At 47.1% G+C, this 16,442-nt stretch overlaps 1 protein-coding gene across 1 annotated transcript; it reads left to right on the top strand.

Annotated features, from left to right (window-relative positions):
• The first annotated feature begins 3,886 nt into the window (after positions 1-3,886).
• Positions 3,887-5,789, top strand: LOC134934728 (sialidase-like). The gene is given in 3 exon segments (XM_063930094.1): positions 3,887-5,518; positions 5,521-5,673; positions 5,676-5,789. Coding segments are annotated over 3 exon segments (918 nt in total). The 5' UTR covers positions 3,887-4,867.
• Positions 5,790-16,442: the final 10,653 nt, after the last annotated feature.

The raw sequence follows: 16,442 nt of genomic DNA, 5'->3' as shown, positions 1-16,442 counted from the left end.
AGACACGGAGATTGGAGCCAACCCACACACAGCGCTTTCCAGGTATAGGGAGACTCCAACCAGCACGGACTGTGCACCTTAATAGGTTACACAGTCTTTATACAGCCTCCCCCCCCCCCCATCCCTTCTACAACTCCCTGGTACCGTGAGAGATAGCTGGAGTTGATATGGAGGGACTGCTCTTCACTGAGCATTTCTGCAGGCAAGAAAATGGCGCTGAACGCTGCTGGGTCCACTCTGAGGAGAAGCTCCGCCCCCTTAATGGCTGTGTCTTCCCGCTCTTCTGGAGATTATCCTGGCCTAAGGAATCATGCTGGCAGCAATCCTGGGACCCTGACAGGCTTAGAGGTCAGTGTAGGTGCTGGCTCAGGGCGCCTCTCACTGCGCTCCATACCCTGTTGCCGCCATCTTCACACTGGCTCCCCGCTTGTTAGGGGGGCCGGAGACTCACTCGCCACCGATCTTCTGGCTCTGTAAGGGGTTTGCGTCATGCTGCTGGGGTGAGCATATTGTGGTGGGGAACGATCAATCCCCCTAGGAGCTCAGTGTCCTGTCAGCGGAGATAGTGGCTCAGACCCCGCAGGGTGGACACTACTCCCCCCCTTAGTCCCACAGAGCAGGGAAGCTGTTGCCAGCAGCCTCCCTGTAAAATACTAAACTCTAAACTAAACTGTAGAGCTTCCCTAGCTGTGACCGGCTCCTCTGGGCACATTTTCTAAACTGAGTCTGGTAGGAGGGGCATAGAGGGAGGAGCCAGCCCACACTCTCAAACTCTTCAAGTGCCAATGGCTCCTTGTGGACCCGTCTATATGGTACTAATGTGGACCCCAGCATCCTCTTGGACATAAGAGAAAGAAAGGTTACAAGAATATAATAATTTAAATGGTACACAAGTATTCACAATTTCAAGAAATAGAATATGGAGAAAAACAACATTCTAGTCGCCCGTAGTACAGAACGCCTAGCTGCGTATGCAGTGGGTCATCCTTAATTCCTACCCCAGCGATGGGATCAAAATTGTTTTGCGATCACATCGTTGACCACCGATTAGCATGCTGGACGGCCTTGCCCTGCGCTGAGCGACCTCCAGCATGCTATAGAAGCATTAGCAGATTCTGCTTTTTAGGGTCATTAATCCCAAAGCATTTTTATTAGTCATACCTCAGGATGAGATACCTAATGAGATTTGTGGTTTGGCTGCACGTTAAAAAAAAACTGGAGGACTACTTAAGTGGCCTTGTTGAAAGCTAAGGTATGTGCTTGTAGTAAATTAACATAGAATTTTTGGGTTGGAGACATGGTTTGGACATAGTTGCCTATCCTCCCTCATTCTGCAGGAGACTCCCCGTAACAGCAGCAATCTCCCTGACTCCCGGAATAGTCCAGAAATCTCCCTGATTGCACCTTACCCCCATTATAGAGCGGTTACTTTCTTGGGGGGGGGGGGGGGAGGAAATCGAGATACATACATTCAAATAGGATCATTAGTGCCATTTCCCTGAATTGGTCATAAGGCAGAATGGGGCAGAGGTATTAAGCCTGAAGAAGGGATAAAGACGTGATAAGTGGAAGGTGTTAACGCCCTATGGCTACATGCATTGTAAATAAGGTTTCTCGTGGCCTTTCAGTATATGGAACCTCTTGTAAACAACAATACACAAACAAATCCTGCTAAATATCACTGTCTTTTCTTCAATAAGTAGATCTTAGTAACTTTGGGGCTCATTTACATTTGGGTACAAGTCATCTTTATGACACGCCTCCCAGATGTGTCAGTACACGTCCGCGCTGATAGGTGTCACTGTCACATCTCCCTGAAATGCTTTATCAGAAGTAGGCAAATATGGGTTTGGGTCTCTACTCGAAATTTAAGATTAAGGCAATGTTCTCAGAAATTAGGCCCTAGATATATTGGACCATTTAGAATTTGCAGTAAAATTAATACTGTATGTTTCCATGTGACGTTACCACCCTCTAAGAAAATTTGTAGCTCATTTCATTGTTCTTTGCTTAAACCTGCTTTCAGATCAAGAACTTTTCCAGTTAGGCAGAAAACCAACACTTGTGCTAGCGGAGGGTCATCAGGAATTTGTAGTTGAGAGGGTTCTTGTTTCTAAGATTATGTGGAGACGGGTGTATTACCTGGTACATTGGAAGGAGTATGGACCTGAGGAACGTTCTTGGGCGACTGGTAGAGCTCTTCATGCGGAGGTTTTGATGAAAAGCTTTCATATAAAGTTTCCTGATAAACCCTGATGTTGGGGTCCCTTGATACGTCCTTGAGGGATGGGGTAGTTTTATATTAGTACTCGTCTGGTCGAGTCTAGACTGAATCATTGAATGGTTGCTGACTTGTTCACCTGTTTGATGTCAGCCTGGGCGTTGGCTTAATTGACTGTGATTGGTTTGCCAGCAGGTTTAATCAGGTATTGTGTCTTGTATGGTTTGGACTTTGTTCTGTTCTGGCTGAGTTTCCCATAGAACCCATGTCTTGCCTGGTCTCTGGTTCATGCTGATTGCAAGCTGCTTAGGAAGGGTTGCTGGTTTCAATATCTGCTGAATATCTGGATACAATCTATTATATATTATTGCTAGCAGATTTACACCTGGCTAATATACTGCTCTGGATGGAATTTACTGTATATCTTCTGCTGCAGTTTGCTGAATATCTATAGAAATTACTGAGTTTTGCAATTACTCTCATGTTTAGTTAATCATCATTCTGGAGTTTTTACTATGGCTTAAGAATGGATATATTATTAATGTAGTGAAACTATAACTGCATACCCTTTTGTTAGCTGATTAATTAAAGGTAGCTAAATTGAAGTCTTGCTTTTTACTGAGTTAACTGCAAGAGAGTATTTTGTTAATCACTAATTAAGAGTTTAATTGGTATTACAAATATAGGTAGCTTTAGACAGACTTCTGACTAGTATGGGAAGCTAAACATTAAGGGATTTGGTTTATTCCTGGATGGGAGACCTCTTGAGAATCTTGGTGTAGCCCCTTACGCGAGTTCTTTGAGTGCGACATTACTATGTCTATATTTTGATGCCAGTTCCAGGAAAGGGGGTTGTTATTTGTGAAGGGCACTGTGTCTAGGTTTTGACAGTGCAGGCGTTTATCGGGTATCATAACAGAGAGGAAGTGGATGACAGGGAGAGGCAGAAGGTGACAGGCAGTGGGTGACACCATGGAATGGGTGACAGGGAGAAGCGTGGGTGATGCCAGGGAATGGATGACAGTGGGAGGTAGCGGGTGATGAGGATAACGTGGAGAGGCAGTGGGTGATAGGAAGAGATAGCAGGTGTTTGAGAGGCAGTGGGTGACGGGAAAAGGCAGAGGGTGATAGGGAGGTGATGGGGAGAGAGTGACAGGGAAAGATGTGGGTGATGGCAGGGAATGGCTGACATAGTGGATGACATGGAGAAGCAGTGGGTAACAAGAAAGGCAGAGGGTAATGGGGAGATGATTACAGGGAGAGGCAATAGGTGACAGAGAAAGGCGTGGGTTGTCAGGCAATGGGTCACACGATGATGTGGAGAGGCAGTGAGTCACGGAGAGAGAGAGAGTGGTTGACAGAGGCAGTGGGTGACAAGAAAGGGTGATGGAGAAAGGCAGTGGGTGACATGGAGAGGTAGTGGATAACATAGATGGCGATATGGAGAGGCAGAGGATGACAGGGAGAGGCGTGGGTGATGGGTGAAACGGAGAGGTAGTGGGAGACAGTGGGGCAGTGGGTGGCAAGGAAGGGTGATGGGGAAAGACAGTGGGGACAGGTAGGTGATGAGAGGGTGACAGGAAGATGGCATATGACAGCTCTGAGGTGGCTGCAGGTGATGGGATCTGCATGGGAGAGGGATGGGGGGTGCAGGTACATCAGAGGGTGACATTAGTAGGAAGGCAGGAGGGAGACTCATATGGGGCTAGCTACCATGTAACACCTTGGATCAGGTGGGCAAGGAGTGAGGACATTCCCCTACAGGCCAAGCCTGTGACTTACTGGGAAGTGTAGTCCTGAATCCCCACCATGCAGGATGTCATCAGGCAGGTGGTCTGGGGGAGACCGCAGTGTAGCGTGGCTTCTCCCGGGGGCTGATAGTGAGATTGCCAGCTGTGATCACTGGTTTAGTCCTGGCAGCGGCAATATGGTGACTGGGATGGCAGCAGGGTCTCTCTCATTCCCGGTGTGACAAGGGATGGCAGGTGATGACTGGCAGATACCCAGGGACAGAGCATTATGTGGAGCTGTCAGCAGCGCCAATCATGCAGACTCCCTGATAGTGGCGGGCCTCAAAGCCCTAGCTGTACCACCTCTAGTTCCACCCATGGCCCAGGGGAGGGCTGACAAGCTGACTGACAGCCTCATCCTGGTCACGGGCGGACCACCCAAATCCACCTATGAGTATATCTCATCAGCGCACTTTAGTAGTGTGTCTGGATCCTTTTGATTCTTCCCCTCCAAACAGACAAATGTGTCCAGCACCAGCTAGGCTGCACAGGGCATATGCGGGTATCTCTGAGAGCCCGATATAGCAGGAGGGTGCCGTCAAAAACCAGTGATCCACTCAGAGACCTACCGCCATCACAGCCAGACACGTGTGCAAATCACGCTGGGCTTTGGAGGTCTGAATACAGACACCGGAATCCTGACAGCCGAGAATGCCGATAGCTGCGCCAAGGATATTCACACTCGTATCCACGACACCCATAGAGTGGGAATAGAACCTGTGGCAAGCGCTCACCACCTGCCGGCATTCTGGTGGCTGGGAACCTGGGGACGGTATTCTGACCTCCGAGATTCATATCCCAACCCCTTTTGAGAATTGCAGAAGTTTGGCTTTACTATCTGCAGTCCTGCTGAGCAATGGATGCAAGTGATACAACGTCAACCATCCACATTAACACAACACAGCATATATCTACACCTGGGTCCAGCGAGGCTCACACCACTCGCCCGTCTCCGGCTGGGTCCAGCGAGGCTCACACCACTCGCCCGTCTCCGGCTGGGTCCAGCGAGGCTCACACCACTCGCCCGTCTCCGGCTGGGTCCAGCGAGGCTCACACCACTCGCCCGTCTCCGGCTGGGTCCAGCGAGGCTCACACCACTCGCCCGTCTCCGGCTGGGTCCAGCGAGGCTCACACCACTCGCCCGTCTCCGGCTGGGTCCAGCGAGGCTCACACCACTCGCCCGTCTCCGGGTGGGTCCAGCGAGGCTCACACCACTCGCCCGTCTCCGGCTGGGTCCAGCGAGGCTCACACCACTCGCCCGTCTCCGGCTGGGTCCAGCGAGGCTCACACCACTCGCCCGTCTCCGGCTGGGTCCAGCGAGGCTCACACCACTCGCCCGTCTCCGGCTGGGTCCAGCGAGGCTCACACCACTCACCTGTCTCCAGCTGGGTCCAGCGAGGCTCACACCACTCACCTGTCTCCAGCTGGGTCCAGCGAGGCTCACACCACTCACCTGTCTCCAGCTGGGTCCAGCGAGGCTCACACCACTCACCTGTCTCCAGCTGGGTCCAGCGAGGCTCACACCACTCACCTGCTCCAGCTGGGTCCAGCGAGGCTCACACCACTCACCTGTCTCCAGCTGGGTCCAGCGAGGCTCACACCACTCACCTGTCTCCAGCTGGGTCCAGCGAGGCTCACACCACTCACCTGTCTCCAGCTGGGTCCAGCGAGGCTCACACCACTCACCTGCTCCAGCTGGGTCCAGCGAGGCTCACACCCTGCACCCACTCACAGTACTTACCTCTCCATCAATGCTGCAGAAATCACTGGGAAAATGACACACACTATGAGATCAGCTTATGCACAGTAGACGACTTCTGGTGACCTTCACTGGAGAGAGAGGAGGGGCCACAGGGAGGCGGCACCCCCCCCCCATCACCCCACCCTCCTCTGATAAACCACCCCTGGATGTAAGGTAAATAATACACCAGTATATTAGATGTACTCTGAGTTATACTCCATCATTTACAGGTATCGCAAACAACAAATCGTGTGTGTAAGACTGTGTACATTGTTATTTAAACACAAAGAATTCAGTGTACAGGGGGGTAACACACAGGGGGGGGACTCACAGGGGGGGTAACACACGGGGGGGTAACACACGGGGGGGGAACACACGGGGGGTAACACACGGGGGGTAACACACGGGGGGTCACACACAGGGGGGTCACACACAGGGGGATTCCTCCCAGAGATGTGTTGAGGGGGGGGGGCTCACTTCACGCAGCGGCGATATGAGCGATGTGACTAGAGTCAGCGATAGCGACGAGCGGGGTCACGCATTGCTGACGCTATGGCTATAACAGGCATGTCCAAGCTGTGGCCCTCCAGCTGTTGAGAAACTACATATCCCAGCATGCCCTGACACAATTTTGCTGTCAGAGAATGCTAAAGCTATGTCAGGGCATGCTGGGATGTGTAGTTTCTCAACAGCTGGAGGGCCGCAGTTTGGACATGCCTGGGCTATACACACCTTAAGAGATCACACAGGCAGATAGATATTAGACAGAGGGGTTTTATTTACTAAATGGCAGCTTTCCAAAATCCACCGATTCAGACTATAAAACCAGGTGTGTCCTGCTGCGTATTTCTGTTAGTAAATCAACCCCATAGCGTAGAGCAGAGCCGTAACTAGACATTTGGTGCCCAGTGCCAGAAAGACAATTGGGTCCCCCCCCCCCATATTCAAAATAGGGACAGTGGATGCCTTCATCACGTGTTAAAAATGTAGGGACATGGCTTCATGGGGAAGGGGCATGGCCACAGAATAGTACCATTTCACATTACACTGCACAGTAGGGTCAGTTATTCAAATTACACCACGGTAGAGTCCTTACATACATTACGCCACACAGCAGTGCCCCTTTTACACATCACACCACGGTAGAGTCCTTCCATACATTATGCCACACAGTAGTGCCCCTTTTACACATCACACCACGGTAGAGTCCTTACATACATTACGCCACACAGTAGTGCCCCTTTTACACATCACACCACGGTAGAGTCCTTACATACATTACGCCACACAGCAGTGCCCCTTTTACACATCACACCACGGTAGAGTCCTTACATACATTACGCCACACAGCAGTGCCCCTTTTACACATCACACCACGGTAGAGTCCTTACATACATTACGCCACACAGCAGTGCCCCTTTTACACATCACACCACGGTAGAGTCCTTACATACATTACGCCACACAGTAGTGCCCCTTTTACACATCACACCACGGTAGAGTCCTTCCATACATTACGCCACACAGTAGTGCCCCTTTTACACATCACACCACGGTAGAGTCCTTACATACATTACGCCACACAGCAGTGCCCCTTTTACACATCACACCACGGTAGAGTCCTTACATACATTACGCCACACAGCAGTGCCCCTTTTACACATCACACCACGGTAGAGTCCTTACATACATTACGCCACACAGCAGTGCCCCTTTTACACATCACACCACGGTAGAGTCCTTACATACATTACGCCACACAGTAGTGCCCCTTTTACACATCACACCACGGTAGAGTCCTTCCATACATTACGCCACACAGTAGTGCCCCTTTTACACATCACGGTAGAGTCCTTACATACATTAAGCCAGTTGTCTCTCAGCCACACCATCATCTCCCGCTTGCATCTCTCACCATTCCCCCTCACTCTGTGTGTCTCAGCTGCCCCCCTTTAAAGCACAATGGAATATGCTGCTGTTACAGGTGGGTTAAGTTCGAGGAGACCCAGATGGGTGGATTCCCAGAAAAGTACTTCAACAAAATAACTTGAATATATAAATATGAATTTATTGTATACTTAGCTAAGGTTATTGATGAATTCAGTAGATCCAGTTCGATACAGCAATCACATCATCATACTCAGGAGCCTCGCCCTCTTCGTCTAGAGGCTGAGTTATTTTCAGATCATCCTGGTTCATCCAGGCTATCTAGGCTGCTTTAACATTGAAAATGTCTATCATATATAGGCTGAAGAACTCCTGAGTAAGGGTATTTCATGTGTCCAAAGTTCATATTACGACATATACATAAATGCTAAGAAACAGTAGAGGGCACTGTTGCCTCAATTTTGAGTGTTAGAAATAACGTAAAAATACCAATGTGTAACATGGATTACATAGATTAACACACGAGGTGAAAACACCATTGTCTTAATATGAAGACGCAAACATTACAAGGTTGACATATGTCCAACTCCAAACACTTGTCTTGTTTTTGTCTGTCTCATATAACCAGACAATGGACATTGCCCTTGCTTGTAAAATATACCTGTGTCAGGAATACTGACACACACAGAACATAGTTTGTAATAAATATATATATATTTCCCTTGTATTAAATATATATTTCCCCCTTCTTGTCCTATTAAAAACACCATATTATATTCATAACAAACACCAACCACCATTCTAAAGATATAACATAAAGCACTCCTATAATCCAATGAAGTTAAAAACATGAATTGTATATAGTCAGTATGCAACCTGGCATGTAATGGGTAACAAGTACTATCTTCAGAATGTTTACTCATTCTGTTCTTTGTATTTGGTGCTAAAAACACATGAGAGCATGACATTAATAATGGTGTTTCTTACTCCTGATACACTCCACCCTTGCTCTCAGGTGGTTTTGCACCATATACCTTCCAAGTTTCTCCTGTATCAGTTATCATCTTAACATTTTCTAAACAAGAACAACATTTACCTATTGACTATATACCACATTTAAATCACCAAATATTATTTTAAAAAACATAAGCAAAGCATCCTTTTAGATGTAGGATTCCTATGAGCAACATTTTTAATCCAGAGAATCAATTTGTTGTATTAAACCAGGATATCATATTCTGGATCATTGTCAGTATTTATTTACTACTCCTTTAACTTTGGTACTCGCTTGATATGGGCTGTCAAAGGGTAAATAATGTCTGTAAAGTCTAGTTCAATAAAGTCTTGGGATATTGCTGAATGTTGAATCCATGCAATATATGGTTCAAGTTCAATTTTCCATAATTATGTAGATGCTGTGTCATCCATCTTGTGCAAATGTCTTATCTTCATGGTCTCTTTCTTGTATAAGAAACTTCTCTCTAGCCATAGTCATCACAGGTACCTCTCAAGTTAAGTCCTCTCATCTCCTCTTTCAACGAGTGTAGAAGTAATCAGCCTGTTGGCTTAAGAACAATAGACAGTGTGAGATAAACCATTACATTAAAACAAAATAAACATTTCTTTATCCTACTACTAATATCTCTTCTTCCTGTTTTTATTTCTAAACATTTCTACAGAACAATCTTATCATCACTGTGTGTTTTTGTGAAAAAAACCCTGAAAATATTCCCAAAAAATTCAAGCTTTTACCACCCTCTGGTTAATAAAGCATATATACATACAGTCTGCTCTAAACACTAATTTGCATATGCATGAACATTCCTGTTTCCTAAACAACACATCCATTCCTTCAATCATACTGATGTCAGTTTTGTGAATGGTATGAATCATTAAAGAACCAATATACTCTTGTGTTCTGTCTGTAAAATGGGTGTCTGTCTGCTCAAATCTTCTTGGACATCCCATAATAACAACAAAAAAGTATTTAAGTATTTGTCAACATCGGGATAGTCTCTTATCTTGCTTCTCTCTGCTTGAGACAACTTCACTCCTGGATGACGATGTTCTGCCATACTTGTGCAGTTTATATTTCAAAGTTCATGTGCCCTTTTTCAGTGTCAGGGAAAATACTCCACATATTCAGCTGCTGGCAAACTTGACAGTTCTCTGTAATATCAACCATGGTCTGGATACAGGCAATACCTCTGACTTGTACTTGCTGGAATGAAGCTTCCACCCTTCCATGGCTTGACAACAGCATCAGTATTTGAACCCAGCATCTTAGCACCATCAGTGCTGTATCTGTGACAACTTGCACACCACGCTTTGCACTCAGTTCTTGTGTCTGCACGCCCTTCAAGACATAGGCGTATTTGTCAGCATGTTCCATGTCAGCAACCGTCTGTATATATTCTAGAGATGAGCGGGTTCGGTTTCTCTGAATCCGAACCCGCCCGAACTTCATGTTTTTTTTCACGGGTCCGAGCGACTCTGATCTTCCCGCCTTGCTCGGTTAACCCGAGCGCGCCGGAACGTCATCATGACGCTGTCGGATTCTCGCGAGGCTCGGATTCTATCGCGAGACTCGGATTCTATATAAGGAGCCGCGCGTCGCCGCCATTTTCACACGTGCATTGAGATTGATAGGGAGAGGACGTGGCTGGCGTCCTCTCCATTTAGATTAGGGTTGAGAGAGAGAGAGAGAGATTGACCTGAGGCTGTGATACTGTAGAAGAGAGTGCAGAGTTTAGTGACTGACGACCACAGTGACCACCAGACACAGACAGTGCAGTTGTTTGTTTTATTTAATATATCCGTTCTCTGCCTGAAAAAAACGATACACACAGTGACTCAGTCACATACCATATCTGTGTGCACTGCTCAGCCCAGTGTGCTGCATCAATGTATATATATATCTGACTGTGCTCAGCTCACACAGCTTATAATTGTGGGGGAGACTGGGGAGCACTGCAGTGCCAGTTATAGGTTATAGCAGGAGCCAGGAGTACATAATATTATATTAAAATTAAACAGTGCACACTTTTGCTGCAGAAGTGCCACTGCCAGTGTGACTAGTGACCAGACCACCAGTATATATAATATTAGTAGTATACTAACTCTTTATCAACCAGTCTATATTAGCAGCAGACACAGTACAGTGCGGTAGTTCACGGCTGTGGCTACCTCTGTGTCGGCACTCGGCAGCCCGTCCATAATTGTATATACCACCTAACCGTGGTTTTTTTTTCTTTCTTTATACATACATACTAGTTACGAGTATACTATCTCTTTATCAACCAGTCTATATATTAGCAGCAGACACAGTACAGTGCGGTAGTTCACGGCTGTGGCTACCTCTGTGTCGGCACTCGGCAGCCCGTCCATAATTGTATATACCACCTAACCGTGGTTTTTTTTTTTCTTTCTTTATACATACATACTAGTTACGAGTATACTATCTCTTTATCAACCAGTCTATATATTAGCAGCAGACACAGTACAGTGCGGTAGTTCACGGCTGTGGCTACCTCTGTGTCGGCACTCGGCAGCCCGTCCATAATTGTATATACCACCTAACCGTGGTTTTTTTTCTTTCTTTATACATACATACTAGTTACGAGTATACTATCTCTTTATCAACCAGTCTATATATTAGCAGCAGACACAGTACAGTGCGGTAGTTCACGGCTGTGGCTACCTCTGTGTCGGCACTCGGCAGGCAGTCCGTCCATAATTGTATACCACCTAACCGTGGTTTTTTTTTCTTTCTTCTTTATACATACATAGTTACATAGACATCTCTTTATCAACCAGTCTATATTAGCAGCAGACACAGTACAGTACGGTAGTTCACGGCTGTGGCTACCTCTGTGTCTGCACTCGGCAGGCAGTCCATAATTGTATACTAGTATCCATCTCCATTGTTTACCTGAGGTGCCTTTTAGTTGTGCCTATTAAAATATGGAGAACAAAAATGTTGAGGTTCCAAAATTAGGGAAAGATCAAGATCCACTTCCACCTCGTGCTGAAGCTGCTGCCACTAGTCATGGCCGAGACGATGAAATGCCAGCAACGTCGTCTGCCAAGGCCGATGCCCAATGTCATAGTACAGAGCATGTCAAATCCAAAACACCAAATATCAGAAAAAAAAGGACTCCAAAACCTAAAATAAAATTGTCGGAGGAGAAGCGTAAACTTGCCAATATGCCATTTACGACACGGAGTGGCAAGGAACGGCTGAGGCCCTGGCGTATGTTCATGGCTAGTGGTTCAGCTTCACATGAGGATGGAAGCACTCAGCCTCTCGCTAGAAAAATGAAAAGACTCAAGCTGGCAAAAGCAGCACAGCAAAGAACTGTGCATTCTTCGAAATCCCAAATCCACAAGGAAAGTCCAATTGTGTCGGTTGCGATGCCTGACCTTCCCAACACTGGACGTGAAGAGCATGCGCCTTCCACCATTTGCACGCCCCCTGCAAGTGCTGGAAGGAGCACCCGCAGTCCAGTTCCTGATAGTCAGATTGAAGATGTCAGTGTTGAAGTACACCAGGATGAGGAGGATATGGGTGTTGCTGGCGCTGGGGAGGAAATTGACCAGGAGGATTCTGATGGTGAGGTGGTTTGTTTAAGTCAGGCACCCGGGGAGACACCTGTTGTCCGTGGGAGGAATATGGCCGTTGACATGCCAGGTGAAAATACCAAAAAAATCAGCTCTTCGGTGTGGAGGTATTTCACCAGAAATGCGGACAACAGGTGTCAAGCCGTGTGTTCCCTTTGTCAAGCTGTAATAAGTAGGGGTAAGGACGTTAACCACCTCGGAACATCCTCCCTTATACGTCACCTGCAGCGCATTCATAATAAGTCAGTGACAAGTTCAAAAACTTTGGGTGACAGCGGAAGCAGTCCACTGACCAGTAAATCCCTTCCTCTTGTAACCAAGCTCACGCAAACCACCCCACCAACTCCCTCAGTGTCAATTTCCTCCTTCCCCAGGAATGCCAATAGTCCTGCAGGCCATGTCACTGGCAATTCTGACGAGTCCTCTCCTGCCTGGGATTCCTCCGATGCATCCTTGCGTGTAACGCCTACTGCTGCTGGCGCTGCTGTTGTTGCCGCTGGGAGTCGATGGTCATCCCAGAGGGGAAGTCGTAAGCCCACTTGTACTACTTCCAGTAAGCAATTGACTGTTCAACAGTCCTTTGCGAGGAAGATGAAATATCACAGCAGTCATCCTACTGCAAAGCGGATAACTGAGGCCTTGACAACTATGTTGGTGTTAGACGTGCGTCCGGTATCCGCCGTTAGTTCACAGGGAACTAGACAATTTATTGAGGCAGTGTGCCCCCGTTACCAAATACCATCTAGGTTCCACTTCTCTAGGCAGGCGATACCGAGAATGTACACGGACGTCAGAAAAAGACTCACCAGTGTCCTAAAAAATGCAGTTGTACCCAATGTCCACTTAACCACGGACATGTGGACAAGTGGAGCAGGGCAGTGTCAGGACTATATGACTGTGACAGCCCACTGGGAAGATGTATGGACTCCCGCCGCAAGAACAGCAGCGGCGGCACCAGTAGCAGCATCTCGCAAACGCCAACTCTTTCCTAGGCAGGCTACGCTTTGTATCACCGCTTTCCAGAATACGCACACAGCTGAAAACCTCTTACGGCAACTGAGGAAGATCATCGCGGAATGGCTTACCCCAATTGGGCTCTCCTGTGGATTTGTGGCATCGGACAACGCCAGCAATATTGTGTGTGCATTAAATATGGGCAAATTCCAGCACGTCCCATGTTTTGCACATACCTTGAATTTGGTGGTGCAGAATTTTTAAAAAAACGACAGGGGCGTGCAAGAGATGCTGTCGGTGGCCAGAAGAATTGCGGGACACTTTCGGCGTACAGGCACCACGTACAGAAGACTGGAGCACCACCAAAAACTACTGAACCTGCCCTGCCATCATCTGAAGCAAGAAGTGGTAACGAGGTGGAATTCAACCCTCTATATGCTTCAGAGGTTGGAGGAGCAGCAAAAGGCCATTCAAGCCTATACAATTGAGCACGATATAGTAGGTGGAATGCACCTGTCTCAAGCGCAGTGGAGAATGATTTCAACGTTGTGCAAGGTTCTGATGCCCTTTGAACTTGCCACACGTGAAGTCAGTTCAGACACTGCCAGCCTGAGTCAGGTCATTCCCCTCATCAGGCTTTTGCAGAAGAAGCTGGAGACATTGAAGGAGGAGCTAACACGGAGCGATTCCGCTAGGCATGTGGGACTTGTGGATGGAGCCCTTAATTTGCTTAACAAGGATTCACGGGTGGTCAATCTGTTGAAATCAGAGCACTACATTTTGGCCACCGTGCTCGATCCTAGATTTAAAGCCTACCTTGGATCTCTCTTTCCGGCAGACACAAGTCTGCTGGGGTTGAAAGACCTGCTGGTGACAAAATTGTCAAGTCAAGCGGAACGCGACCTGTCAACATCTCCTCCTTCACATTCTCCCGCAACTGGGGGTGCGAGGAAAAGGCTCAGAATTCCGAGCCCACCCGCTGGCGGTGATGCAGGGCAGTCTGGAGCGACTGCTGATGCTGACATCTGGTCCGGACTGAAGGACCTGACAACGATTACGGACATGTCGTCTACTGTCACTGCATATGATTCTCTCAACATTGATAGAATGGTGGAGGATTATATGAGTGACCGCATCCAAGTAGGCACGTCACACAGTCCGTACTTATACTGGCAGGAAAAAGAGGCAATTTGGAGGCCCTTGCACAAACTGGCTTTATTCTACCTAAGTTGCCCTCCCACAAGTGTGTACTCCGAAAGAGTGTTTAGTGCCGCCGCTCACCTTGTCAGCAATCGGCGTACGAGGTTACATCCAGAAAATGTGGAGAAGATGATGTTCATTAAAATGAATTATAATCAATTCCTCCGCGGAGACATTGACCAGCAGCAATTGCCTCCACAAAGTACACAGGGAGCGGAGATGGTGGATTCCAGTGGGGACGAATTGATAATCTGTGAGGAGGGGGATGTACACGGTGATATATCGGAGGGTGATGATGAGGTGGACATCTTGCCTCTGTAGAGCCAGTTTGTGCAAGGAGAGATTAATTGCTTCTTTTTTGGGGGGGGGTCCAAACCAACCCGTCATATCAGTCACAGTCGTGTGGCAGACCCTGTCACTGAAATGATGGGTTGGTTAAAGTGTGCATGTCCTGTTTTGTTTATACAACATAAGGGTGGGTGGGAGGGCCCAAGGACAATTCCATCTTGCACCTCTTTTTTCTTTTCTTTTTCTGTGCATCATGTGCTGATTGGGGAGGGTTTTTTGGAAGGGACATCCTGCGTGACACTGCAGTGCCACTCCTAAATGGGCCCGGTGTTTGTGTCGGCCACTAGGGTCGCTAATCTTACTCACACAGTCAGCTACCTCATTGCGCCTCTTTTTTTCTTTGCGTCATGTGCTGTTTGGGGAGGGTTTTTTGGAAGGGACATCCTGCGTGACACTGCAGTGCCACTCCTAGATGGGCCCGGTGTTTGTGTCGGCCACTAGGGTCGCTAATCTTACTCACACAGCTACCTCATTGCGCCTCTTTTTTTCTTTGCGTCATGTGCTGTTTGGGGAGGGTTTTTTGGAAGGGCCATCCTGCGTGACACTGCAGTGCCACTCCTAGATGGGCCCGGTGTTTGTGTCGGCCACTAGGGTCGCTTATCTTACTCACACAGCGACCTCGGTGCAAATTTTAGGACTAAAAATAATATTGTGAGGTGTGAGGTATTCAGAATAGACTGAAAATTAGTGTAAATTATGGTTTTTGAGGTTAATACTACTTTGGGATCAAAATGACCCCCAAATTCTATGATTTAAGCTGTTTTTTAGTGTTTTTTGAAAAAAACACCCGAATCCAAAACACACCCGAATCCGACAAAAAAAATTCGGTGAGGTTTTGCCAAAACGCGTTCGAACCCAAAACACGGCTGCGGAACCGAACCCAAAACCAAAACACAAAACCCGAAAAATTTCAGGCGCTCATCTCTAATATATTCCATGTCATCAACCATCCAAATAGGCTTGACAATTGTCCAGTTTTCAAAGCAAAGATTTACTGGATTATTGTCTCTGCAACGGCTTCTGTCTGAAGTCTGACAGTCTGTAAAAGGTTGCTGCAACACTGCATCAGCTGTCCACTCTTGGTCTTCATCTGTAAATGTGACAAAATTATACATAAACCAGTATTTCACTCCATCTTCCAATGGTTCCTCCCACCGTGGAGCTGTGTTTATGGAAAAATCCAAATTAGACAGTTCTGTAATCTCTGTCAACACTGGTTTAAATTTGACAAGTCCAGCAAGTAGATTTGCGGTTGTTGTTGGTAACTGCGCATCTTTCAACAGTTTCAATACCATTGAATACATTGGGGTTCGAATTTCAGTACCAAACACAAAATCTGAACTAAATCCCCAAATCAGTGTGTTTCTAACTCTCTGTTGCTCTCTGTTATCAGACAGTTTGTCTGTAGTGGGTTGCACATCGTAAATCTTTATCAGTGTGTTACCAACCCCCTTGTTGAATGAGTATCTCCCAGCCTGTGTGTCATCAGCTGGTATACAATTATCAGGTATCCAGTTTACTTTGCATGTTTGCTCATGAAACACATCTTGTTCACTTTTTTCAGCAAGAAACTTGAAATCATTCAGTATGTTTTCCCATGTAACTTTCTTAAAAGAATCTTCTACCACCCCACACTCACATTTCTGCTCAGAATCATTGTTGCCCTTATCTGTAGTGTCAA

This window comes from Pseudophryne corroboree, chromosome 6 (assembly GCF_028390025.1).
Source record: "Pseudophryne corroboree isolate aPseCor3 chromosome 6, aPseCor3.hap2, whole genome shotgun sequence".
In the NCBI taxonomy this organism is placed as follows: domain Eukaryota; kingdom Metazoa; phylum Chordata; class Amphibia; order Anura; family Myobatrachidae; genus Pseudophryne; species Pseudophryne corroboree.
This window is presented reverse-complemented; position numbering and strand designations above follow the sequence as displayed.